General features: G+C 42.7%; 1 protein-coding gene across 2 annotated transcripts in view; it reads right to left on the bottom strand.

The window, feature by feature from the left end:
* Positions 1–15,293, bottom strand: part of PRDM2 (PR/SET domain 2) — an 84,927-nt gene extending 69,634 nt beyond the window's left edge. For both annotated transcript variants that reach the window (XM_075839517.1, XM_075839516.1), the window contains exons 1-2: positions 15,205–15,293; positions 4,774–4,850 (exon numbers count right to left, since the gene is read on the bottom strand). In XM_075839517.1, coding sequence (XP_075695632.1) covers positions 4,774–4,782 — 9 coding nt within the window. In that variant the 5' untranslated portion in view covers positions 4,783–4,850; positions 15,205–15,293. The remainder of the gene's footprint in view (positions 1–4,773; positions 4,851–15,204) is intronic.
* Positions 15,294–27,854: the final 12,561 nt, after the last annotated feature.

The following is a 27,854-nucleotide window of genomic DNA, read 5'->3' as shown; positions in this document are numbered from 1 at the left end:
ACTTTGTGCATAATGTGCGTACTTTGTGCATAATGTGCGTACTTTGTGCATAATGTGCGTACTTTGTGCATAATGTGCGTACTTTGTGCATAATGTGCGTACTTTGTGCATAATGTGCGTACTTTGTGCATAATGTGCGTACTTTGTGCATAATGTGCGTACTTTGTGCATAATGTGCGTACTTTGTGCATAATGTGCGTACTTTGTGCATAATTTGCGTACTTTGTGCATAATTTGCGTACTTTGTGCATAATGTGGTACTTTGTGTACTGTGCGTACTTTGTGCATAATGTGCCTACTTTGTGTACTCTGTGCATAATGTGGTACTTTGTGTACTGTGCGTACTTTGTGCATAATGTGCATAATGTGCGTACTTTGTGCATAATGTGCGTACTTTGTGCATAATGTGCGTACTTTGTGCATAATGTGCGTACTTTGTGTACTTTGTGCATAATGTGCGTACTTTGTGCATAATTTGCGTACTTTGTGCATAATGTGGTACTTTGTGTACTGTGCGTACTTTGTGCATAATGTGCCTACTTTGTGTACTCTGTGCATAATGTGGTACTTTGTGTACTGTGCGTACTTTGTGCATAATGTGCATAATGTGCGTACTTTGTGCATAATGTGCCTACTTTGTGTACTGTGCCTACTTTGTGCATAATGTGCGTACTTTGTGCATAATGTGCGTACTTTGTGCATAATGTGCGTACTGTGTGTACTTTGTGCATAATGTGCCTACTTTGTGTACTAGTGTTTAGGTAGTGTTAGCAATAGTTACGGCGCGGCAGGGTGGTGGTGGAGAAGGGGGGCCCAAGTTTGGGTAACAGCCCAGGGCCCATGGTCTTCTTAATCCGCCACTGTATGTAAGAGACACAACCAGCTGACACTGAACCCTTCCGTCCCGCTGACCTGATGGATTTAGGTCTTAGCACACTATACAGCTGCTCTGTATACAGAATATGAAGCAGCTTTATCTCAAAAAAGTAAAAATAATTTTTTTATAAAAACGAATTCTAAAGTTGCACAAAAATACACTGACTGAACTTCTTTTTTTTTTTAAATCCCTTTTAAAGGTTTACATAGCCTGTAATGATCGTCCTTCCCCATACAGTCTGATTATTGCTCTGTTTAAATGGAACAAATGAGTGCCAATCGACAATCAGCGCTCGTTTACCGGGCAGAATCTGCCCATGTTCAAGGGCCCTAACTATTAGATTTAAAAAAAAAAAAACCACACGATTCTCCAGATCATTTATAGAAAGTAAAGCAGGGAACACTAGTAAGTCCATGCCAACCGAGCCAAGATTTCATTTTCTAAAACTGCCTGAGGATGACAACAATTGTAATCTTATCTTATTCACACATTCCCTCTGAATAACAGGGGAGAGCAGCATATTTTTGCTCTGAAGAAAAACAAAAACTACTGTGCGTCACAGGAGATCTCCTTTGTTTATTTGGATTATGAATCTTCCCCATGACTGAGACGCACTAGCTTCATCTGCTTAAATAGCCACTGAGAAATAGATAAAACCTTTAATAATTCTGAGAATTACATCCTGTCCTGTGGCCCTGTTCATCACCATCGGTCTATGTATTCCCTAGGCCTACGTACCGTTGAAACCATGTTTTATACACGTGTGTTATGACTAGTGCATAAGTTTTGCCTGTACTATTTTTTGTTGATATCATAGTTGACAACAGTCTCTATATTGTCGGGACTGTCCTGCGAACAGCACCGCAACACTGATGTGGTTAATTAAGATTTCTTTTTTTTAAAAAGGGACGTTTCTGGGTGGTATGGGTTTAAAATGTCTCGCGATTGGTGGATGGAAAAGTATGTTTTATATATCTTTTGGTGCAAGATGACCAACTGGTTACTCATGGAAGGTGTTCGAATTTTTGTATAAAATTCATCAGTAGCTTACATGATACGTGGCCCACTTACATGATATTGTTACACCACCAGTTAGCGATAGCTTATTGTCCCAGAATAAAACATTATCACCTATCCACAGTGATGTCACTGTACAGGGATAATAAACAGGGATCTCACAGGACAACAATAATGCACACAGTGATATCACAGGGTAGACTTACACACAGCGTTTTTAGGAAAAACGCCACGTAATTAGTGGCATTTTTCCTTGTGTTTTTAGCGGGGAAAAAATGCTGCAACCAGATGTTAGCTTGAAGTCAAGGGAGAAATATAAGACGCCCCACAAACATGTTTTTTCGGTAGATGTTTTTTTTACTTATTGTAACCAGCGTTTGTACAAAATCACAGCAAGCCTGGCTTTGACTTTTTTGAATTATTTTGTGGCATTTTTCTCCCATAGATCTCCATAGGCTTTTTTCCCCCTCTCAAAAAAAGTGTCAGTGTGTTACGTTTTTATATTGCGCATTTGGTGGCTTATTTAAGAAAAAAAAAGCAGGTGTTGCAAAGAGGAGTCTTTGCATCACATGATCTTTGAATCACATGATTTGCAATGTAAAAAACACAAACCAATATTTTGAAAAAACGCCACCAAAGTGTGTGTGAAGGCGGCCTTATGGGATAATGAAGACGATGATATCATAGCACAGGAATAACGTACACAAAATTGTCACAGCACAAAAAAAGCAAACAATGACATCGCTAAGCAGGTATTATGTAAACAATGACGTCATAGTATGGGCATAATGCAGCAAAGTCTGTAATGACCAGAACTAAGCAAAAAGTCATTCCACAGAGGAGGGATAATGCGAGGGCATTGGGCGTCACAGCAAAACTTGGAACGGTCCACATTTAATTTGGCACGATCCCATCATCATCAATAGTCATTACTAACTGTACCTTACCTCATTGTGGTAATGCCCCCCTAGGTATTGGGCCCCTTAGCAATTGTTATGCCTGCAACCCTAGAAGCTATGCCATGACTGCCCGTACAGCTCCAACAGGTGTCGTATCTGCCTAGCAGTGGCAGATCATTATAAGCGCGGTTCGGGGGGCCCATGGCTGTCCGGCCCATAACATTTATGGGCCAGGTAGCACGGGCCCCTTAATGCCCGGTGACGTCGCTAGCACCGGAGGGTGCCCCAGTGCTACCGACAGCCACGTTCACTTGTATCTGCATCCTCAGGTCGCAGATACAAATGAACACACGTTAGGCCTGCAGCCTATAAGGCACTAAGAAGACTCCTTGCGCAGGCCGGCGTGATGACGTCACTGCATCACATTGGTACGGCAAGCGTTCCGCCCGCCAGGCTGTGCAGAGCTCCATCCGTCTTGGGAACAGGGCAAGGTAAGTACAATATATTTTTTTTTTTTGGGGGGGGGGCTATGTGGCAATATAAAGGGGGGGGGGATTGCTGCGTAGCACTATATACAAGGGGGGAGCTGTGTGACACTATATACAAGCGGGGGAGGGCTGTGTGGCGCTATCTATACGGGGGCTGTTTGGCGCTATTTATAGGTAGGGCTGTGTGTGATACTGTTTACAGGGGGATGTGCGTGGCGCAATCTACAAGGGCTGTCTGGGACTATTTACAAGAGGGGGAGGGCTGTGTGTGGCGCTATCTACAGTGGGGGCTGTGTGTGGCGCTATCTACAGGGGGGGCTGTGTGTGGCGCTATCTACAGGGGGGGCTGTGTGTGGCGCTATCTACAGGGGGGGCTGTGTGTGGCGCTATCTACAGGGGGGGCTGTGTGTGGCGCTATCTACAGGGGGGGGCTGTGTGTGGCGCTATCTACAGGGGGGGCTGTGTGTGGCGCTATCTACAGGGGGGCTGTGTGTGGCGCTATCTACAGGGGGGGCTGTGTGTGGCGCTATCTACAGGGGGGGCTGTGTGTGGCGCTATCTACAGGGGGGGCTGTGTGTGGCGCTATCTACAGTGGGGGGAAAAGCCGAACAGACACGAAGCAGCTGAGTGCTCACACGAGCACTTCAGCTGCTTCATTCTAGTGATCGGTGGGGGTCTCAGTGCTCGGACCCCCATCAATCCAAACTTCTGACATGTCACTATGACATGTCAGAAGTTTGTCGAACGTTTAGCTACACTTTAACAATAGTTATGGTGCGGCAAAGTGGCGGTGTAGAAGGGGGGCCCCCATCTTGCATCTGGGGAAAAAGGGGGGACCGGGGTCCCCCATTCTGGTGATCGGTGGTGGTCCCAGCAGTCTGACACACACCGATTAACTATTCAGTAGAAATGTAAAAAATGCTGAAGGCTGGAAAACCCCTATAAAAAGACGCTGAATTCTTTGGGCAGTCGTCCATCTTAAGGTGCCCATACACTTTAGATAGCAGTCCGCTCAACTCCCCCATTCACGCTTGGCTGAGCATGGAAGTGTTTTCAAGGAGGAGAGAGATATAAGCGGTCAGACTTCTCTGGCAGTGGATTATCAACCACGAAAACATAGGATCGAACGTGTTAAAATCCAACATGCCATCGGGGAGGATTGGGACACCCCGCTTCATACACATTAGAATAGTCAGCCAGTCCTGTCGAAATCAGAGGGTTCAGCCGACTTTCTTCTAACGTGTATGGGCACCCTGAGGCAGCGCTCTTCCCTACAATTGGTGAATAGTCATAGATGGGTTAATATTAACGCACAGTGGACCACTAAATCAATGGGAGTTCATATTAACCCTTTGTTTTACATGCAGCGTTTGTGGCATTTTAAGTGTAAAATTCTGCACCAGACTAATGCCCCTCAATGCAACTAGTGTGACCACATCCTATAAATGGCTTTACGCAGGATAGATTTCTGCCTGGTTTTTTTTTCTCTTACCTGATTCATCGTGAATTGCTGGTGGGTGCTAGAAAGCTGCGCATCACAAAGTCGTCACGTCTCTGGTTACATGTGCGCTAAAAGAAAATGTAAAAAATTAGTAAAAATAATGCAAATATTCTTCTCTTATGTTTGACTGCTGTTAACCCTAAAACCTCTGCCCCATGTCCCCATCTCTGGGGTTCAGGAAGAGGAGATATGAATATGAGGAGCTGTTTGGTGAGGTCCTTACAATGTAGATCTGCTTTAACTATCCCCGTCTGTGACAGGGAACAATGGAGTCACTGGTGATGTTATTTTTCTTTGCTTTATTTTTTTCATAATAAAGCATTTTATAAGAGGAAAACATTGATTTTTCCTTTTTTTTTTTTAAATGGTAAACTTTGATCTAATTTTTTGTTTTCTCCCCGCAATTATAATACACTACAATACTTATGTCCCGTACAACACAGATGACCCATTGATTTGCATCTACATTGTGTAATGCTTAATTTCTCCTGTGGTGGCACTGCAGGGTAATTGAACACTTACGGACAGTTTTCCCCACAGATTTCAACCGATTGCTGGGGGTCCCAGCAGGGGGACCCCTTGTAATCAACTTATTATCAAGGGACCTTTCTAACAAGTAGGAAAGGTCCAAAGCGGAGGTCTCATGCACACGACCATGCAGTATTTATGGTCAGTAAATACTGCACCGACGGGCCACTGAGTGTCAGCCGCATTTACGGACCGTGCTCACACTAATAAGTATAGGAGCAAATCCTATTTTTTTTTTTTCTTATCGACATTTAGCAAGTCCTATTTTTTGAGGGTCATTTCTACGGCCCAAGCGCACACCCGGAAACATATAGGAAGGTGTCCGTGGCCGATAGAAATGAGTCAGTATTTTATTTGCAATTACGGATCTGATATTTGGAACGTTTTTTTAAGAGGTGAAACGTACTAATGACGTTAGGCCCCGTTTAGGAAAACTAGGCTGAAGTGTTTTCCATAGCAACCAGTCAGATCAATTCTAAAGTTCGGCCATAGACTTAAGAGAACGGTCGGCAGATTTCACCTTCAGCCCAATTCATCAACAACGTCGGATGTTTATGGGCTCAACCCGATGCTCCGAGGGATCTTGAGAATGGGTGCGCCCAGCTCCCCTTCCCAGGGTAGAATTAACGCAACTGTCAATCGCTCTCCATTAAAAAGTATATGGGACATATGGAAACAGGCAAGTGAACAACTTTGACAGAAACGTTGGCTTGGCACCCTATTATAGGGAGCATTGAAGACACCAGCAGTATAAGGGTATGTGCACATGGTAAGTGGCTTTTACGTCTGAAAAGGCAGACTGTTTTCAGGAGAAAACAGCTGCGTCGTTTCAGACGTAAAAGCTCCTCCTCGCATTATGCGAGGCGTCTGTGACGCTCGTAATCTTGAGCTGTTCTTCATTGACTTCAATGAAAAACGGCTCAAATTACGTTTCAAAGAAGTGTCCTGCACTTCTTTGACGAGGCAGTAATTTTACGCGTCGTCGTTTGACAGCTGTCAAACAACGACGCGTAAATTACTGGTCGTCGGCACACCCATTCAAATGAATGGGCAGATGTTTGCCGACGTATAGTAGCCGTATTTTCAGGTGTAAATCGAGGCATGATACGTCTTGTTTACGCCTGAAAATAGGTCGTGTGAACCCAGCCTTTGGGTCACGCGCTTACTAAAAAAACGTCTGAAAATACAGAGCTGTTTTCAAGGGAAAACAGCCCATGATTTTCAGCAACTCGCTTTTTACGTCCGTTTTTGGAGCGGTTTTTCTATAGAGTCAATGAAACGGCTCCAAAAACAGCTCAAGTAGTGACATGCACTTCTTTTTCGCGAGCTTTTTTTAACGTGGCCGTCTGAACAGAACGCCATTTTCCCATTGAAATCCATGGGCAGATGTTTGGATGCGTTCTGCTACCGATTTTTCGGCCGTTTACGGCCCGAAAATAAGCAGTGTGAACATACACCATGTCCTTCCTCCTCGGGACTCACAAAAACACTCACTGACTGGCAAGTATTACCAGATCACCAGAATGGCTTACTGACTGCCAGCAAAAGAAACAAAAAGCACGTCCTCGATGTAAAGGATGACCTGCCAGGGGTCAACTTTCTACAAGGACAGCGGCCGCCTGCTGAGCCCACGGAGACCAAAGTTTTTTTGCTTAGTTCTTTTACTAACACAAAAAACACATCGTAAGGAATCTGCTGACAGGACCCGGTAATAACCAAGGTCAAATAAATAGTCTTGACAGCCCTTTTTCAAGATTCTTCTTTTATTGCAAGGTTACACGCTGATCACGTCTGACACGGTTTACATCTCTTCGTATGTATTATTTAATATGGTTTCGGCCTATAATCAGTTTACCACATGAAACACTGGATTTGCTATATGAAATTACATTTTCGTACATTTTTCGTATTTTTATGCACTTTTTTTGTCAAAAATGCTGCGTCCGGATGCTAATTTAATGTCTACAGTAAAGTATGAGAAAGCCCACTTACATAGCGCTCAATTTATTCACTTTTCAGGTGTACAAAAGTTACAGTCATAATTTGTGGGAAAAATTGGGACTTTTGTACGGTTACCACAGCTCATGCCACTTTTCTAAAAAGTGAGCTGAGTGGAGCCTGGCAGATAGGGGGGCCCGCCGCGGCCTGACACACTTAGGGCTTATTCACATGAACGTGGTATACGTCCGTCTGACGGCCGTTAAAACAACGACCGTCACACAGACGCATGTATTTCAATGCGGCCATTCACACGGCAGTTGTTTTAACGAACCCTGTGACGGGTCCGTTAAAAAATAGAACCGGTCCTATTTTCTGTCGTTTTCCTGGATCCCTCGAAAGACTCAAGTCTATGACGGATCCGTGAAAACGAGTCCCGCATGGGTGCAACTCGAACGTGAAAAACAGACGTTTTGCACGCCCGAGTTTGCGCTAGTTCGTGTGAATTTGGCCTTACTATAATTTAAGTCGGAAAAATAGGCACGTTACCACAACCTTAGCCCCAATGGCATTTTAGTTTATGTAGCATTTTTGGGGAGAGTTGCGTTTTTATCAAAAAGCAGCATGCTCTAGGTATAAAGTTTTTTTTTTTTGTTTCTTTCTTTATGGAACTTTAAAATTGCCAGGAAAACCATCTGTAAATAATGAAACTAAATATAAAAAAATACAAAAAAACAACGCACACTACAAAAAATGTGTTTTAAAACTCAAAGTAGTCTTGTAGGAATCTAGCATGGTAACATGGTTCCTAGCCGTGCCTATGGTAGCGGGTTGGAAGGAGTGGGACTTTGCTAAAAGGGTGGATTACAGTATTTCTTAGTCTCCACTGCAGACTCTGCTGTCTGCATATAAACCCTAAATTGCGTAACATTTAAGACTCATCTCTTTATGAAAATCTACATAAGCCCCACTTCTATGTGGCCCCATACACATGACAGTCCCTCAAAAAGTAATGGGACTGTTGGGAGACATGGTGGTGGATTTTCTGAAAACTCTTTTTCACAAACTCTAAACACAAAATAGGTGAGATAAAAATGAATGACTTCAAGTAAATATAAAGAAGGCCTAATAAATCAACTGGTAGTAGTAGCGCTGTGTAACAGGGTTATTTAGCACAGGGTCTTGGGTAAGAGGGTTAACGAACGGGCCTATAACAGTTACGAGACGTCCAGTCCACACCGGGCTCAGGACAGAAGTGTTGTTGTGTTCAGTTTAAATCAGTAAAGAACGTCACAGGCAACAGTAACACTCCAACAGTTCTTGAACGTTACAATGTAGAACAGTCTCTTTATAACTATATTCACAGGCTGGTGGTGATAATGACCAATTCTCCCCTTAGTTGACTTGTTGCACTTATACAAGCCTGTTTCCAGTGGTTCCTGCCCCGCTTGGCTTATTGGCTCTCTCTATTCCCTTATGACTTCCGCTCCATCAGACAATTTTGGCTCCGCACACCCACCTGCTGACAAACACGGGTGGACAACTATAGCGATCACTTCACCTGTACGTTCAGGAGAACAGGCCGTAGATAGCCTCCAAAAAGAGAACATGTGTCCTTGCTGCTCACTGATCTGTACCCCCAACCACTTGGCTCCAAAACAGAGCTTTTTTTATCCTGTCTCATGAGACTCCACCCCCTTTACTTGAGATGTGCAAAAACGGCATCACGCTTGCGCTTCTAAGAGGCCTTAGCATCCGGGACGAAGTACCTCCCCAAAACGGCGCGGATTTCATTGTGCAATGCAACCCTAGTAGCATAGGCAGCCCAAGGCCCAACATGGTCTTAGTCAATTCCGAAGATATTTGCCAAACTCACTTGTCAAACACACCAACCACCCGCTACATCACTTTCCTGGTTAACTACAATATAGGTAATTATTAACCAAAAATATTCCTACACCCAGGGGAAGTCATCATTACCCGTACAACAGCAAAACATACTAATTACACTACACGTTTACCCCTCTTACAGGTGCAGCATGGGTAAGCATCTAAAAAACGCAGGGAAAAACACGTTAAGGCTTCGCTCACATATCCGTCAGGGCTCTACTCTGATGTTGCGTCTTAGCTTTTCATCAGAACGGAGACCATAGGTTTCCGTTTCCATCACCATTGATTTCAATGGTGACGGATCCGGTGCCAATGGTTTCCGTTTGTCTCAGTTGTGCAAGGGTTCCGTCATTTAAAACGACGGAACCCCTGCACAACAGACAAACGGAAACCATTGGTACTGGATCCCATTGAAATCTATGGTGATGGAAACGTATGGTTTCCATTTGTGGCCGTAAGGGCTCCATTCTGACGGAAAGCTCCGGAACGTCAGAATAGAGCCCTGACGCATATGTGAACGAAGCCTAATACATTTGGTTTTGCAACAATTGGTGACATGGAAGACCCTGATCATAGCACTGCATTTACAAGCTGCGATCACGGGTTTACATGTGGCATACAATCCATGTTTTCTCCATTGATGTAAATGCCCCCACACAACATAAACATTACAAAATACTTACTATGGTTAAGTGTGAACTGCGTTTTCTAATCCTTCATTCACAGACATGTAGCATCTAGGTGCTGAATTTTTTTCATAGCAACATTTTTTTTAAAACCAAACCTTTAGGAGTGCAACGTGAGAACATAATATCAGTATGAATGTTGCCGAAATTTTTTTTTTTACATCTTCATTTATCATTTTTTTCACTTAAGTGTTGCTAGAAGGGGGAATATCCAGAAACCAATTACGATAGAGATGAATAATATCTGGATAAGTACCAAGGATCACACCTTACTCAGTAGTAGGTTTACTCATTGAGAGGCAGATCCCTGAAGCAGATGTCAAGTAACACAAGCGAGACCGTCTGCTCCATCACACTCTCCCTCCCACAAGTCACAGGAGGATATTATAGACTATGGAGACAGCTCAGACAAGAACGTCAACAGTAGCTACAAAGAAAATCAAAGCAAAGTCTTTACAAATCCTGTGCAGTCAAGACGGGGTTAATATTAACCAGTAGACAGTCACAAGAAAATTTGTTTTTTGGATTATACATTTTATTTTCTGAAAATATAAAAATTTTTAACAAATACTACAAATTTGAAAATTAGATTTGTTATTTTTTTATTTAGGTTTTTCTAATATTTTATTATATTATTTCACTTTCTGATGAACAGGGTTCAGGTGGCTGCAATTACCAGTTACGACCCCAAAATAGCAGATTTTCATTGGCTGGAGCCAATCCTTTTAGTAACGTAAATACAACAATTGACTAGAATTATAATTGTAAATTTCCCAAACCAGATCAAAGTATGTGGAGGCCCCTTAACAAAAAAAGTGCGTCGAGATCATCCCCCTTTTTTTTTTTTTTTAAATAGAGAAACGAAGAATAACTCACAGGCTACAGGTAAAAGTCCAGATGCAAAGATTACAGAATATAGTACAACAACAACGATTCCCAAAGTACCGTACAGTGCAAAAAGATCAGCACCATACAGCGTCTAAATAATACTGCTATATAGTACCTAAAAATATAATAGAGTACCCGCATGTCAGAGGTATATAGTGCCCAAAGTGCAGCGCCATACAGTGCCCAGAGAACAGCGACATTAAGCCAGGATTACACACAGAGATTCGATGCCGTTATTTGTTCAGTTTTTGAGTCAAATTGTATCATTAGAAGTTATTCAAACTAACGGCATAACCGGCGGTGTGGCGGACGTTTAGTTTTCTTAACGGCCGTCACACGGCTACATTAAAATTAATGTACTTCTATGGGGATATTCACAGCCATTTATTTTAATGGACCATGTGAACGGCCCGTGAGAAAGTAGGACATGTCCTATTTTTGCCCGTTTTCATGGATCCCTCAATAGACTCAAGTCTATGAGGGATCTGTGAAATGGGGTCACGCACAAATGCCAGTCGTCCGTGGGAAACGGACATTTGTCCCGGCCGATTTCACACGCGTTTGCGAACAAGCCCTAACACTGAGTGTGACGCTGACCTTAGAGGGGTAGCAGTTTCACGATATCTGAACCAGCGCATGCGCAGAGGGGATGTGGAGCGGATGTCCAGACCATGTGGTTTCCTTTGCGCCATTATTCTAGCCTACCGGAACTTGAAGGATTTCAAGCTTAGGGTATGTTCACACGGCAGCGTCCGTAACGGCTGAAATTACGGGGATGTTTTCAGGAGAAAACATCCCCGTAATTTCAGCCGTAACGGCATGTGCAGGCGCTTGAACGCCGCGTCCATTGCGGACGTAATTGGCGCTGCTTTTCATTGGAGTCAATGAATAACGGCTCCAATTACGCCCCAAGAAGTGACAGGTCACTTCTTTGACGCGGGCGTCTATTTACGCGCCATCATTTGACAGCGGCGCGTAAATATACGCCTCGTGTGAACAGACAAACGTCAGCCCATTGCTTTCAATGGGCAGATGTTTGTCAACGCTTTCAAGCCGCATTTTTCGGACGTAATTCGGGGCAAAAACGCTCGAATTATGTCCGTAATTAGTGTGTGTGAACATACCCTTACTGTAGATGACGCAGGAGGTGTCTGGTTCGTCAATCAAAGGAAGCTGAGCGGGTTTAGCTCCAAGATCACCGGATACCTCTCTGCTCCAGATACGCCCAGCACTTTTCTCCATTAATTTAAATAAGACACGGGAGAAATTATAACTTCTATGATAAGCGGCGATCTCTCCAGCACCTATTTAAGTCTTTTTCACACAGGTTTATGGTCTGGAGTTTTATAGAGGACCTGTCCGCTCTCGCGACGTGTAGCAGCAGAGATGGGAACGGCACTCCTTATTTTACCTGGCAGAATAGTGGTGCACACCAAACCAGAGACATGGTCCCAGCCTCCCCAATACTACAGAAAAAAATGGAAAATGTAGGCAGCACTCAGTTAGCGCGTAGATGAATCAGCAATGGTTAATTCCAGTATACTGCAAAGTTTCGACTTGATAAAGGCTTACACTAGCCGAAACGTCGCAGTATACTGGAATAAACCACTGCGGATTCATCTACACCTTAAGGCCGAATTCAAATGACCGCGCTGTTCGTCCATGTGACGGCCGTTAAAACATAACATGTCCTATTATCTTCCGTTTTCTCGATAGACTCAAGTCTATGGGGATCCGTGAAAACGGGACCCGCACGGGAGTAACACGGACGTGAAAAGTTTTTCACCTCCGAGTTTCCCCACGTTCGTCTGAATTCGGCCTGAGTGCTGCCTACCTTTTCCATTTTTTCCGCTTTCCCAACATGACTTTTTTAGTAAATACCTGTATTCTCCATTGAAAATAACTAATTCTGGGACACGTTGTCTAAAAACTGTGTTGTGTTGTTCCTCCTGGAAATGTATGAATAAGTTGATGACTGGGTGTTACTACTTCTATTGTCATAGGGGCGTGCCCCTACACAGTCTAAGGCCTTATTCATACAAACGTGTGCGTTTTGCACGCGCAAAAAACGCGGCGTTTTTTGCGCATTGCAGTTCCGTGTGTCATCAGTGAATGGTGCGTGGCTGCGTGATTTTCACCCATATGCCATGCTTATGACGCGCGGTTTTGAAGTTTAGAAAAAGAAATGAAGGAAGTGCTTTTATTTTTTCCTTCATTTCTTTATCTAATGTTGCGCGAATCACACAGAAGTGCTTCCGTGTGCCGTGACTTCAATGGGTGTGTGATGCACGAAAAACGGGCAAGCATAGGACATGTTGTGAGTTTTACGCAGCGGACACACGCTGCGTGAAAACTATGGACTGTCTGAACGGCCCCATTCACTAACATAGGTCCGTGAGACGCGCGTGATTTTCACGCGCGTATCACGGATGTAAAACACGTTCGTGTGTATAAGGCCGAATACTGTCAGCACAGGTTGGACAGTGTATAGGGACACACCCCACACTAGTAAAAATCAGTTGTCAATTTATTCCTACATTTCTAAGAGGAATAACAGAGGAACGACACAATGCAGAGAAAGTATTCTCCAGAATTGTTATATTATGGGGAATACAATCATTTACTTAAACAGATGTTAGGAGAGGTGCAAAAAAACAACAACACATGTAATGGCCTTGGTACAACTTGCTTAAAAACAGACTTTGGTATAACGTTCTCTATAGTTCACCACAAAACATTCTTTCCTTCCTGCAAAATACCTGCTGCATCTGCTGAACACAAACAGAGAGGGCAAACAATGTGACTTGGGCTAAAAATTCAACACGACAGCTGTAAAATTGTTAGCCGAAATATTGCCACATTTTGCTATTTTTTTTCTAAAATTTTTGCAAAAATTGTGCAAAAATTTGTATTCATTATTATTTATTTTTTTTTACAAAAAATTGCACACAGCATATTTATAAAAAATCTGCTATGTGCTGTACTGACACATTGTATTACAAGGCCTGTAGATAAGATATTTAGGAATACAATTTGGTAGAACCGTCACAATCCAGTCACAACACCCTGCCACAATATGGATCTGTGAATTTGTATTCCGAGACAGAATCCAGGAATATGACACGGGGCCTTTGTCAAGTAGAATTATTAAAATTCTGCTGTGCCACATTGTCTAGTCCAGACATTCAAGGACCTCCTGCCGCTGCAAAGCTTCAGGACGAGGAGGGTACTTAAAGACGTATTCACAATATACACCCACACTAAATTCAAAATGAGACATTTCACACGTTTTCCATTGAGCAGAGATACCTGTAACACACCGTTTTCTTTAGAAAGCAAATATTATAATTACAGTTTATACCTACGGTATATAATATCACAGCTTCGTCTATGAGAGAGAAAATTTGCATTTAATTACGCAGATTTAAAAGTAATTTGCACACATCGTACGTCAAATAAAAAAATTGTTTTCCTTGTCCTATGGAATCTTTAGTTTGAAGTAAATCGATACAAATTGGTGTTATATTATTTGACAAATATCACATAATGGTGTGTGTTTCTTTAAAAACTACACAGTATCATTATTTCCTTATTTTTTTTCAACGAAATGTGATATACTACATCAAAAGAACAATGCATAGATTTCTTTGAGCTGAATAAAAAAATTTGGTTTCTAACAACCAAAGTATATTTTTGTAATAATTTTTTTTTTTTTTACAAAATTCTCATTTTTTTGGAAGTGCTAAAACACTATCCCTAGCTAGTAATGATCAAACAAAATAAAAAAAGAAAAAGGAAGAGAAAAAAGGTGCGTCTCTGAAAGAGCGGCCAGTGTACTGAAGATGCCCAATATTTTATGGAATATTTAATTTAAAATTTATTTTTAAAGATCAACCAAGTGGCTCAAAAGAAAATAAATAATAAATTATTTCGACATGGTGATTGTATCGGTTTCCTCAACAAATCCTACCACCATATATTTATTCTTAATCAATATTTCTGGATGACAAGGCACTAAAGGGTCATGATTTCTTTTTTAGGAGACGAGTCAAAAAAAATGAAAAAAAAATAAAAAAAATACAATTCTAACATTTTTTTTTTTTTTAAGCAAAACCTGTCAGCAAAGTGTTGAACACAAAAAAAAAAAAAAAAAAAAAAAAGAAAAGGCAGCCTTTAAGCCTGAACAAAGCCGCAGCTCACACACACTCATACACACACTATCACCTATAGGTTTCATGCACAAGCCGTGCTGCAGGATACAATGTTGCAACTACAATAAAAGTCATGTCCACAGCAGCATCTGGGGAGTGAACTCATGTGCATGAATATTAATAGCAGAGCCCACAATCCTTGCTCTCTGCTGATCATGAGGATTGTTTGACAACTTCCTGGGGTTTCTGTGCCCCTGTGTTGTGCCCAGCAGACCCCCTTCCCCTTCCGACCATAGAGCCCCATTACCTGGCAAGGACTGGGGCAGTGATCAGGAACCTACCTGTCCTGGGATCGATCCTCAGCTTGCAGGAGTCTCCCATTGACAGCAGCGGCAGCAGCTCGATCAGTGCTGATTCTATTCTCCTCAGCACACAGGCCTGCAGACTGAATAGTACTCCCAGCATGCTCAGCTTCAGCACCAGCTGGGGCTCATCTTAAAGGGGCTATGTCTATTTACTGTGTTAAAAGGGAAACCAAGTGTGTGTTTAGAAAATGTAGAGGATTTGCAGATTTTTCAACAAGAAAAGCAAGTTTGCATGGGAACTGGGTTATTAGGGCACATCTGCTGGCATCATCATGGGTATTATGTAAGTGGATAGTGCTGGCAGTGATCATTGTGGGTAAGGAGACATGGTAGCAGACCCAGTGATGAAAGATGGACTTGTTGTTAGTATTAGAACAATTTTTTTTTTAAGACTCCACCCAGCTTTCCCAAACTCCTGAATGGTAATTCTGCCTAGAAATGTAAAAATATGGGTCTGGGTATGTATTACTGTGTAACTAGGCAGATTTGCCTTCCAGATTCTACAAAAATTGGGTGACACCTGTAAAGGGTGCTGCGGAGGTGCTCTAATGGGTAGTCACCCAGCTTTGCCAGTACCACTAAGGGTATGTTCACACGACAGCGTCCGTAACGGCTGAAATTACGGGTATGTTTTCAGGAGGAAACATCCCCGTAATATCAGCCGTAACGGCATGTGCAGGTGCTTGAACGCCGCGTCAGTTACGGACGTAATTGGCGCTGCTAATCATTGGAGTCAATGAATAACGGCTCCAATTACGGCCAAAGAAGTGACAGGTCACTACTTGGACGCGGGTGTCTATTTACGCGCCGTCATTTGACAGCGGCGCGTAAATATACGCCTCGTGTGAACAGACAAACGTCAGCCCATTGCTTTCAATGGGCAGATGTTTGTCAACGCTATCGAGGCGCATTTTTCGGACGTAATTCGGGGCAAAAACGCCCGAATTACGTCCGGAATTAGTGCGTGTGAACATACCCTTACAAATAACTGGACAGAAGTTTGAACAACTTGATTGAAGTGGACAACTCCAGAGCTTATATAGTTTATATATTGGTGATTTTAGGTTGGAATGTTTTATTATTGTGTACTTTCTGGTATTTATTTAATTTTATTTATTTATTTGTTATCTTGAAAAAAAAATAAAAAAAAAATAAGGAAATTGCACCAGATGTGATTTTAGGAGCGAATGTTTGAAGGGTATTTGTGCCTTTTAAAGGGGTATGCCCAACTCATATCCACTGGATATACCATAACTGTATAATAGGTGTGGGTGTCAGAGGTGAAGCCCACAGGTCCCCCAATTTGCATTCTGTGTCGGCCACAGGCGACCCTTTCCAGGCAGGGAATGAATGGAGAAGTGGGTGCGTGGGTGCACGTCTTTCTATATTCAGTTCTACGTGAGTTACGGAAACAGTCGACCTCGGCTACATCTCCATTCATTCTCCCTTGGATGCGGTGATTGGCAGCCACCTTGTCAGGCTGGACCGCTGTTGGGGGACCGCTGTTCTGCACATAGGTGTGGGTGGGTGTTTTTAATGTCTATGGGGCCGACCGAAACAGCGAAAACTAAATGCATGACCACCACTCCACTCAAAATCCTCCTCACTGCGATCGTGCAGTGAGGAGGAACGGGGATCAGGACCCCCATTTTAGTGATCGGTGTGATTATATATTTACCACCTGTCCTGTGGATATGTGATAAATGTCCATTGTGGGAAAACCCATTTAAGGGGGCGATTAAAAGACTTATTTTACAGGGTATTTTTTATATTTTGGCTGGATTCACACAAAGCGTTTTGGTACGTTTTTCGTGGCGTTATCGTTTTTGATAATTTTTTTTAGGTAAAAAACACTGTGGCCAGATGTTACTTTAAAGTTTACAGTAAAATATTGAAAACACGACATATTTTTTCAAAACACAGCATGCTTTGTGTATGGCTTTTTTCTGGCGTTGTTCCTATAAGTTTCTCTATAGAACTTAGAAAACACCAGAAATAATAACATGTTTAAAATGTTGTAAAATAAAAAACGCCATTAAAAAACGGCATAAGGAAAAGGCTTTAAATTCATGGTGTTTTTTTTTTTACGTGTTTATAATGGATACTTAGACCCCGTATTTGCCTGAGCAGGAGGGGGGATAGTGTGGCTTTTGCTTATTTCTTGAAGTATTTTACTGGTTTCTGTTCGCTTTTAGGCTATGTTCACACAAGGCAGACGCACTACGTAAAAGCACACAGCGTAACCGCCGTGATCGATGCAGGGAATTCCGGCCATAAAAAAAACGCACCAAATTGTGGTGCAGTTTTTCGAGCGAAATGTCCGCTGTGGAAAACTGCACTTAAAAAAAAACATAGCCATGGCGACACGTCCCTCTGATGTCCTGCAGCCCGGCCTCCTGGAATGCCGTTTCATCCCACGTGACCGCTGCAGCCTGTGATTAGCTGCAGCTGTCACATGGGATGAAACGTCATCCCCGGAGGCCGGCCTGGACAAAGAAGCACAGAATTCTGGGTAAGTATAATATATATTTTTTTTTTTCGGAATTTAGATTTTTGCAGCAGAATCGCCGCTTTTCCGTCACATGAATTCAAAGGGGAAAACCCGCAACAAATAAGCAGCGATTACGCAAATACAATTGAGACGCTGCGGATTAAAAAAACGCACCGCAGGTCAATTTCTGAACAGTTTTTCCGCTTATTATTTACCCAGCGTGTGGTTGAGATTTGTTGAACTGACCCTTACCGTGCTCAACGGCTTTCATGGCCTAGCCCTGATACCAGACGGGCTACAAAATTTTCGTATTCATTCTTTTCACACGTTGTTCTTGAATCCCTGGTTACAGAATGACAACTTGGATCCATCGTCTGCGATTTTTTTTTTACTCTGCATTGCAGTCCGAGTTATACATTTTAGTTTACAGTTGCTGTGAAAATAATTACCAATGTATAGTTTTTTAATATTTAATTGAAAGTTTGGCTTTAGGGACAACTTTCGTTGATTACTATTCATGTGATTGTCCTATATCATATCATATCCCAATTGTTGTATTCTGAAAAAATAGTGTGTGTGTGAAGGGGGAGGCCTTTAGCTGCTCTGGTGTATTTTCACCTTTGAGTTCTATTTAGCAATTTGTATATAACTACAATATATTATATAAAAAAAATAACAAATTTTGTAAATAGATTGCAATACTTATCTTCTATTGATATAAACCTACATTCACAATTCTTCTGGTTACTATTGGAAACAGTCAACAAGTTAGTCGACAGACACACCCCTTAAAGCTGAAGTGAGCAGTGGGACAGTTTCTATTCTCCAACATTATATGATTCTATATTGCTTGGCACAATGCAGAATACCAGAGAAAACTCTGTGTAAACATTGGGGCTTATTTATGAATGCATTTGGCGCAATTGCATTGAAAAGAATGGCATTCAGGATGAATATTAAAGGGGTATTTCCATCATGCACATTTATGTCATATCTACAGGATATGCCATAAATGTCAGATAGATGGGGGACCCGCACCAATCTCTAAAACGAGGCCCCCTAAACCCCGTTCTAGCTTTTTGCGCTCACGCTGCATCCCGACCATTTCCTGATTACATGGTCGGGAGTTACGGAAACAGCGTAACTCGCTGAGCGACGCTGTTTCTGTAACTCCCATAGAACTGAATAGTAGTTACGGAAACAGCGTAGCTCACATGCTACGTTGCTTCCGTAACTGCCATTCACTACTATGGGAGTTACGGAAACAGCGTAGCTCAGCGAGTTACGCTGTTTCCGTAACTCCCGACCATGTAATCAGGAAGTGGCCGGAGGCAGCATGAGCACAAATAGCTACTGGATTTGCCATACATGTGTGATAAGTACGCGTCCACATGAGGCACTCCCATTTATCAGGAGAACAGGGGTCCCGTTCCCCCGTACGTCAATTCACTTAGGCAGCGCTCCTTATCGACTGCGACGAAGAGGTGGCCACTCTTGTTTGGCTCTTTATTTAACTCCCATAGACTTCAGTGGAGTGCCCGTCTAGCTCTCTATTGCAGTCAATGGGGAGTGTTGACTCCGTAAATCGGCCCGTACCTGTCACAGATTTATGGCATATGCATTGGCTATACCAGAAATTTATATGATGCGTATACCCCTTTAATTAAACCCCTAACCCTTTTTATAACACTTGCGAATTATAAGTATAAAGGAACATGGCAGTCATAGTAATCGGGGGTGCATCAGAATTATTAAATAAGCAATGCCATAAGAGTTCAGCTCTGAAGTCTGCAAAATTGTGGTAGCAGCCCTTTACAGGATGTGGCTTTGGTTCAGTATAAGATAAGTAAGTGCCTGTTCATATCTGCATTCGTGTTTCTTTTGTTCTGCTCCGTCAGAGGAACATACCAAGGAAAATGCCGGAAGTGTCGGTTCCGTTAAACAACAGAAACAACCAGAGCCCGATAGAACCCATTGACTTTATTGGTTTCTGTTGGATTGTCTGTGGTTTTACCAAAAACCATAGTGCAGCATGCTGTGCTATTGTGTCCAGTATTTTCGTCCGGATCTGCTATGGAGGCCCATAACGGAGCCTCCAGCGCAGATGTGAATAGGCCCTAATGCAATGTAATTACAAAGTTGCTCAACTTTAATTCTGATTTAATGTACATGAAAACAGTAAAAACTGTTTAAATTCCTCACAATTTAAAAAATGGCTGCTTGCTGTCAATAAGTGGAAATATTGTTGTTTACCTTTAGAGGCTGAGAGTTTGCTACAATTCTGTCCAGTCTACGCAATTCTGTGTGATCTAAAGTCTGAACCCCAGATTGATACATTTTACTCACACTGTAGCAGTGAAAGCTGTAGTAAACTATCAAGACAGGAGAGAGATCTGTGCTACTGATGGATCTGTCATCTAGCTCCTATTCACTAACAGCGAGCAGAGATCTTGAGAATTGTGAGAAATTGAAGCACAAAGTATATTAGAAAGTTGCATAACTTTTCATACTACAGTGATTAAAGCTTCATTTATAGAAAATACCCCCTTCCTTAAGACCCTTTTACACTGGGCAATTATCGGGCAGACAAGCGTTCACAGAATACTCGCTCCCGATAATTGCGATGTGTAAACAGGGCAGCGATCAGCCGATAAATGAGCAAACGCTCAATCGTCTGCTGATTTTCTAGTTTTAAATACTGAAACTATTGTCGTTGTCGGCAGCACATGTGTAAACAGGGAGACGCGCTGCCGACATGATAGAAATGTATGGGGACGAACGATCGTAGGAACAAGCGCTCATCCCCATGTGAACGGAGCAAACAAGCGCCGATCAACGAGCCGTCTCGTTAATCGGCGCTCGTTTACATGGCCCATGTCGGGCCATGTAATATCAGCCTTAGACAAATACCCTTCTTTCTGAAAGTAGGTGTGAAGTCCTGGTGTTACCAACTCAATACTTTCTACCTTGTATTTACCTTAATCTTGGCTGCGTGGTTTCTTGTTTTAGCTGGACTCCATTACTCCTCGCATCAATTCCCAGGGATATTTTCTGTACTTCCCTGGGAAGGCAATTGGCCTTGCCTGGAGCCGGTTGACCTGAGACTATCCTATGTTTTCTGCTTCGGCATATAGAGTGCTACGTTCAGACTATTCATGAAGGTTCTTTGAGGGTCCTATGCAAATGGGGAGTCTTCTTCTCCCTTCTTGGAGACCACTGGAATGGTGACCTCTTCAGCTGATTGTTTTGATCTGTTTTTAATGTTGGTAGTCCGTCATGTTTCCATTCATTAGATCCAGGGCTGAGCTCATTGTTCTTGTCTCATGCCTTTGGTGATCCAGAAATTCTTCTGCTCAGTGACCCCCCATCATTGTATTTACCTGAAGTCCTTACTTACGGTGCGCCATTCTGTTTTCCCCTTTATTCCCTTCCTCTTCCTTCCCCATCTTCTCCTCCCCTCTCCTACTCTTTCACTTCCCCTGGATAGACAAATTGTAGAGGAAGGATCTGGCACCTTATTGTTTCCACATGACGACTTCTTGTATAGCTTCTTGTCCTTATGACCAGACATCTTGGCTATATAAGTGATACTTTCAATATCTGCTCATTAGATATCAGACACAAGATATTTGTAGGAGGAACTTGGACAGGATGCACCAAAGATCTAATGTCTGTTGAGCCTTGCGGACAGTGCAGGGCCATCTGCTGTCCCGGGAAACAAAGTTCCAACAGGTTGTATTTTACCATGTCCAGTATCCCCTGGAGATCTGTCAGCCATTTATTTCTCTCTGCATGAGGAGATCTTTCCAGCCAAGCCAAATGTTCATGTTACTGGGGGTGTTAAATGAAAAACTCCAGTCACTACTGATATTTCTCCTATGGCCATTGTCGTCTCCTAGTGCATGCGGTATGAGCTGCCAAGAGGAGCGGGGGAAGGGAAGTAACAAATAACCTGCGCTCATTTATGGATCACAAAAAATAAGGTTGTCCCTTATCCAGCCCTTTTCAAGCTGACGTATTCTGCTAGCTCAATGGGGGGGGGGGGGGTTTAGGCCCCTGTCAGACTCCTCTAGAAGTAGCTTATCTCCCATAGGAACAAATGATCGGGCATGTTGAAAGACCAACATGCCCCATCCTTCTTTTGCCCGACACCTGCCATCGGGAAAGGGTAGGGCAGGTTCGGCCAACTTTCATCTACTGTGTATGGGCACCTTTAAGGAGTTTTTTGGGACTTTTATATAGATGACCTATCCTTAGCATAGGTCATAATATCAGATCGGTGGGTGTCTGACTCCCAGCTGACTGAAGGGGCTGCTTCTAGGAACGCTGCAGTCAATAGTTCACCAGGCACAACGCTGTAAACATCCGCATGGAAACGTAGCTCAGTCCCATTCACTTGAGTAGGACTGGGCTGCAAAAAAACCTGCAATACTAGGCTCAGCCGCTACAGATGTCTACAATGCTGTGCCTGGTAAACTATGAAGGGGTTGCGCTGCTTGTTGCCACAGCCCACTCAGCTGATCAGTGGTGGTGACGGAAATTGGACCTCCACCAATCTGATATTGATTACCTATCCTGACTGAGGATAGGCCATTAATATAAGAGCCTCATAAAACCCCTTTAACTTCATTGGAGAGTGACCTCATGTACCTGGCTACCTCTCCAACAGGAACTCGGAGTGGAAACCCCTCAACGTAACTTGCTACCATAGATTTTTTAATAATCAAAATAAGGTTTACTCTCATATTGGATAGAACCAAAGGTATTGTCAGCAGTATTACAAAAATAGTTTATTATCGTTTCTTTCTCTCAGAAAACGTTACCAAATGTTCCCTTAGGGGGTTCTTTGTTTGAACTTGTTTCCATTATAGACTGTGGGCCATCCATCGTTATGATACTGGGGGCTATGACACTGTCTGATGCATATTCTACCTGATAATTAGGGAATAAGATGATTATATGTGTTATTGTCTGGTAATGTGGAATTATAGGCTACATCTGTATATGTGGCCACGTTGTCACCTTTCACACGCTGTATACAGACCAACCACGACTGCCTCCATTACAATTATTATCAGACATGTTGGGAGATTTTTCTCTTGCTACTGCAAACGTGTAGCATGTACAATAAATGATAATCAGCCCAATAAATTTATATGTTGAAATGCAAATTTTTATTTATAGAAAATATTTGCAATTTAATTGCTAGAGAATATTCTTTCGACTTCTTTCTCTTTCACCAGTGGTTGTTCATAGCCGCTTTGGTAAAGTTTTTGTTAGAAAGGCCCCCTGATTCTTAACTGATCACAGGGTATCCTGCCGCTGGGACTATCAATGATCAGATGTAATCTGTGGAGGAACCTTTCTGCAAGTGTTTAATTCCTCTGCAGCGCCACCACAGGGGAAATTTAGCATTACACAGTGCCAATTGAAATCAATCGGCTCTGTGTGTAAGGCCGGATTCACACGAGCGTTGCGTTTTTGCGCGCGCAAACAACGCAGCGTTTTGCGCGCGCAAACACTATTTGACAGCTGCGTGTGTCATCCGTGTCTGATGCGCGGCTGCGTGATTTTCGCGCAGCCGGCATCATAGAGATGAGGCTTGTCGACGCCCGTCACTGTCCAAGGTGCTGAAAGAGCTAAATCTTTCAGCACCCTCGACAGTGAATGCCGAACACAACAGCGAAAAACCTGTAACAAAAAAAGATAAAGTTCCTACTTACCGAGAACTTCCCGGCCGTTGCCTTGGTGACGCGTCCTTGGTGACGCGCCTCTCTTGACATCGAGCCCCACCTCCCTGGATGACGCGGCAGTCCAAGTGACCGCTGCAGCCTGTGATTGGCTGCAGCCAATGCTTGGCCTGTGATTGGCTGGAGCTGTCACTTGAACTGAAGTGTCATCCCGGGAGGTCGGACTGCAGGAAGGAGACAGGAGTAATCGGTAAGTTAGAACTTCTTTTTTTTTTTACAGGTTCATGTATTTTGGGATCGCAAGTCACTGTCCATGGTGCTGAACCAGTTTAACTCTTTCAGCACCATGCACAGTGAATGTCTCCCGACGTCGCGGACCGGAAATTTTTTTGCCGGGTTCGGCCAAAACGAGTTTGGCCGAACCCGGTGAAGTTAGCTTCGGTTGTCGGGGTTCGCTAATCGCAAAGACACTCCGTTTGGATGCTTGGAAACAGAAAAGCACGTGGTGCTTTTCTGTTTACATTCATCCTTTTGACAGCTGTTGCGCAAACACGCAGTTCGCACGGAAGTGCTTCCGTGCGACATGCGTGGTTTTCACGCACCCATTGACTTCAATGGGTGCGTGATGCGTTGAAAACGGTGAATCAACGGACATGTCGTGAGTTTTTTGCAACGGAGCAACGCTGCGCAAAAAACGCTGCCATGTCTGCACGGCCCCATTGTCTAATATAGCTACGGGCAACGCACGTGAAAATCACGCGCGTTGCACGCGCGTATTTTACGTTCGTCTGAATAAGCCCTAATGCTGGATCCTCCTAAGAGAGAGACACTCTTTGTTGCAGCTCAGACTTAGATGAGGGTCCTGAATAGGAGACCCCTTCCTCTGTTAAATCAGAATTCCCTAATGTGGGGCAGTATAACATATGGAGAGCTCTGTATTGAGCGGTAGACTGACCATTAGGGAGTGTACTAAGTTTAAATTCCGAGCCACAAAAAAATAGATAAATGAAAATGATAAATGCTTCTAAAATGAAAATATTATCTAAGAGTATCTTGAATATGGTGAAGGAATCTTGAACTTTTTTGTCCCAGGGCCCAAATAACTCTCAGTCCGGCCATGTCTGTTTGCCAGCACCCCCTCTACATCCAGCATGGACGAGCTGCAGGGCCGGCCTTAGGGGTGTGCCACCTGTGTGGTAGCACAGGGCGCATCTCTCCTCCTAAGTAAAGGGGGTGCCGCCCGTCACTGACAAACATGCTGCCTGGTGCTTCTGTAGATTAGTCCCTCTGAAGTCCCTATTCCCTCCTACAACATAATCTTCTCTATGGTGGCATCATATCCCGTCTCCTCAGCCTGCCTGTGGATTGCTGCGAATACAAACTACGTCCTCTCGCAAGCCACAATCAATGTACCACACAATGTAACTTTAAATGTCGGGGAATCTTGTATATGTTATCTCCATAGTCAAGCTGTTGTGCTTATTTAGTATAAAGTATAGTACACAATAAAAAGGCATTTCTATGTGGAGACATGAGTGCCCACACGAGAGCCCACATGTTCTCTGGAAGTTTGCTCTATAGATTTCTCCTCTTAAAGTTCTGATGATATTAATATATGGCATATGCAAGGCAAAAACAGACATTGAGCCAGTACAGATATCTGGGAGACTACAGCTCCGAGGCCTGTAGAATGGTGAATGCAGCTCTGTAGTATAATACAGGCTGTTACTCACAATCAGTAATGTAATGTATGTACACAGTGACTCCACCAGCAGCAGAGTGAGTGCAGCTCTGGAGTATAAAGCAGGCTGTTACTCTGTATCAGTACAGTATATGTAATGTAATGTATGTCCACGGTGACGTCACCAGCAGAATAGTGAATGCAGCTCTGGAGTATAATACAGACTGTAACCCAGGATCAGTACAAGATAAGTAATGTAATATATGTACACAGTGACTCCACCAACAGGATTATGAATGCAGTTCTGGAGCATAAGACAGGATGTGACTCAGGATCAGTACAGGATAAGTAATGTAATGTATGTACACAGTGACTCCACCAGCAGAATAGTAAGTGCAGCTCTGGAGTATAAAACAGGATGTAACTCAGGATCAGTACAGGATAAGTAATGTAATGTATGTACACAGTGACTGCACCAGCAGAATAGTGAGTGCTGCTCTGGAGTATAATACAGGATGTAACTCAGGATCAGTACAGGATAAGTAATGTAATGTATGTACACAGTGACTCCACCAGCAGAATAGCGAGTGCAGCTCTGGAGTATAAAGCAGGCTGTTACTCGGTATCAGTACAGTATATGTAATGTAATGTAATGTATGTCCACGGTGACGTCACCAGCAGAATAGTGAGTGCTGCTCTGGAGTATAATACAGGATGTAACTCAGGATCAGTGCAGGATAAGTAATGTAATGTATGTACACAGTGACTCCACCAGCAGCAAAGTGAGTGCAGCTCTGGAGTATAAAGCAGGCTGTTACTCGGTATCAGTACAGTATATGTAATGTAATGTATGTCCACGGTGACGTCACCAGCAGAATAGTGAATGCAGCTCTGGAGTATAATACAGACTGTAACCCAGGATCAGTACAAGATAAGTAATGTAATATATGTACACAGTGACTCCACCAACAGGATTATGAATGCTGCTCTGGAGTATCATACAGGCTGTATTAAGGATCAGTAAAGGATAAATATTGTAATGTAATTTCAAAGTGACTAAACTTTTTTGTGTAGATTATTTCTAAGTGTTAACCTACAAATGGTGTCTAGAAGTGAACATACACAAACCAATAGCGTTCCACTTTAGTGAAACCTTATTACTTTACGCAATAAAACAACATTTGGGTTATATCACTTTATTATCAGTCACTGCTCATGATGATTGGGACCTACATGGGAAAATAATCGTCATAATTAATGCCATTCATTCTGTCTACAACATGCTTCATTGCCAGCAATCAGAAGCCAATGACAAAAAAGGCAATTCAGATAACAAATACCCATAATGCATTTCAATTCATTGCATATACATTATCACAGACAGATATTACAATGAGTTATATCAAATTTGTAGAGCTTAAGGGTCCTCTTACACGGTCTGAGGTGGATGGTGTAAACGAGCGTCGATTCAAGAGACCGCTCATTGATCAGCGCTCGTTTGCGCCTTTCACAAGGAGCTATGATCAGTAATGTATGGGGACGAGCGCTCATTACTCCGACCGCTCGTCCCCATACATTTCTATCATGTGGCAGAGCGTCTCCATGTTTATACAGGGGGATGTGCTGCCGACAACGACAATATTTTGTGCAGCATAAACGATACAATCAAACAATGAACCAGAGCTTGCTCATTCATCGGCTGATCGTTGCCCTGTTTACTCCGGGCAATTATCGTCAACGGGTGTTCTGTGAACGAGCGTTTGCCCAATAATTGCCCCGTCTGAAAGGGCCTTTATTCTCAAACTCCCCTGCAAAGACATAGATTTCAAACATTATGTTCTGGCTGTAAGCTCAATAAATATACATACTTTATTTCATATTCTTTAAAATAACAATACATAAAAAATGAATCCACACTGATAACAATAGGACCACCACATCAGGGATATCATATGCAAATGTTATACAGATCTATTAGATGTAATGCACATGACATAGATCGGCGCTGTAATGTAGAGAACAGTGGTTTTTATTTTGAAAAACAATCATTTTTTAGCAAGTTATGAGCAATTTTAGATTTATGCTAATTCGTTTCTTAATAGGCAACTGGGTGTGTTTTTACTTTTTACCAACTGACCAATCAGTGACCAATCATTGGCCAATCAGCGTCATACACTTCTCATTGTTCCAGCCCAGCTTCTATCACTCCACAATCCACACTGGGCTGGAACAATGAGAAGTGTATGAGGCTGATTGGCCAATGATTGGTCGCTGATTGGTCAGTTGGTAAAAAGTAAAAACACGCCCAGTTGTCCATTAAGAAACGAATGAGCATAAATCTAAAATTGCTCATAACTTGCTCAAAAATGATTGTTTTTCAAAATAAAAACCACTGCTGTTATCTACATTACAGCGCCGATCAGACTATGTAGGAGATAGGCCACTTATAATCTGGTGACAGAGACTCTTTAAGCATTTTCTATGTCATGTGCATTACATCTAATAGATCTGTATAACATTTGCATATGATATCGCTAATGTGGTGGTCCTATTGTTATCAGTGTGGATAAATTTTTTATGTATTGTTATTTTAAAGAATATGAAATAAAGTATGTATATTTATTGAGCTTAAAGCCAGAACATAATGTTTGAAATCTATGTCTTTGCAGGGGATTTTGAGAATAAAGGCCCTTTCAGATGGGGCAATTATTGGGCAAACGCTCATTCACAGAACACTCGTTGACGATAATTGCCCGGTGTAAAC

Source organism: Rhinoderma darwinii, chromosome 10 (genome assembly GCF_050947455.1).
Source record: "Rhinoderma darwinii isolate aRhiDar2 chromosome 10, aRhiDar2.hap1, whole genome shotgun sequence".
Lineage (NCBI taxonomy): Eukaryota > Metazoa > Chordata > Amphibia > Anura > Rhinodermatidae > Rhinoderma > Rhinoderma darwinii.
Note: the sequence above shows the minus strand (reverse complement) of the source record. Positions and strands in the feature narration are given on the sequence as shown.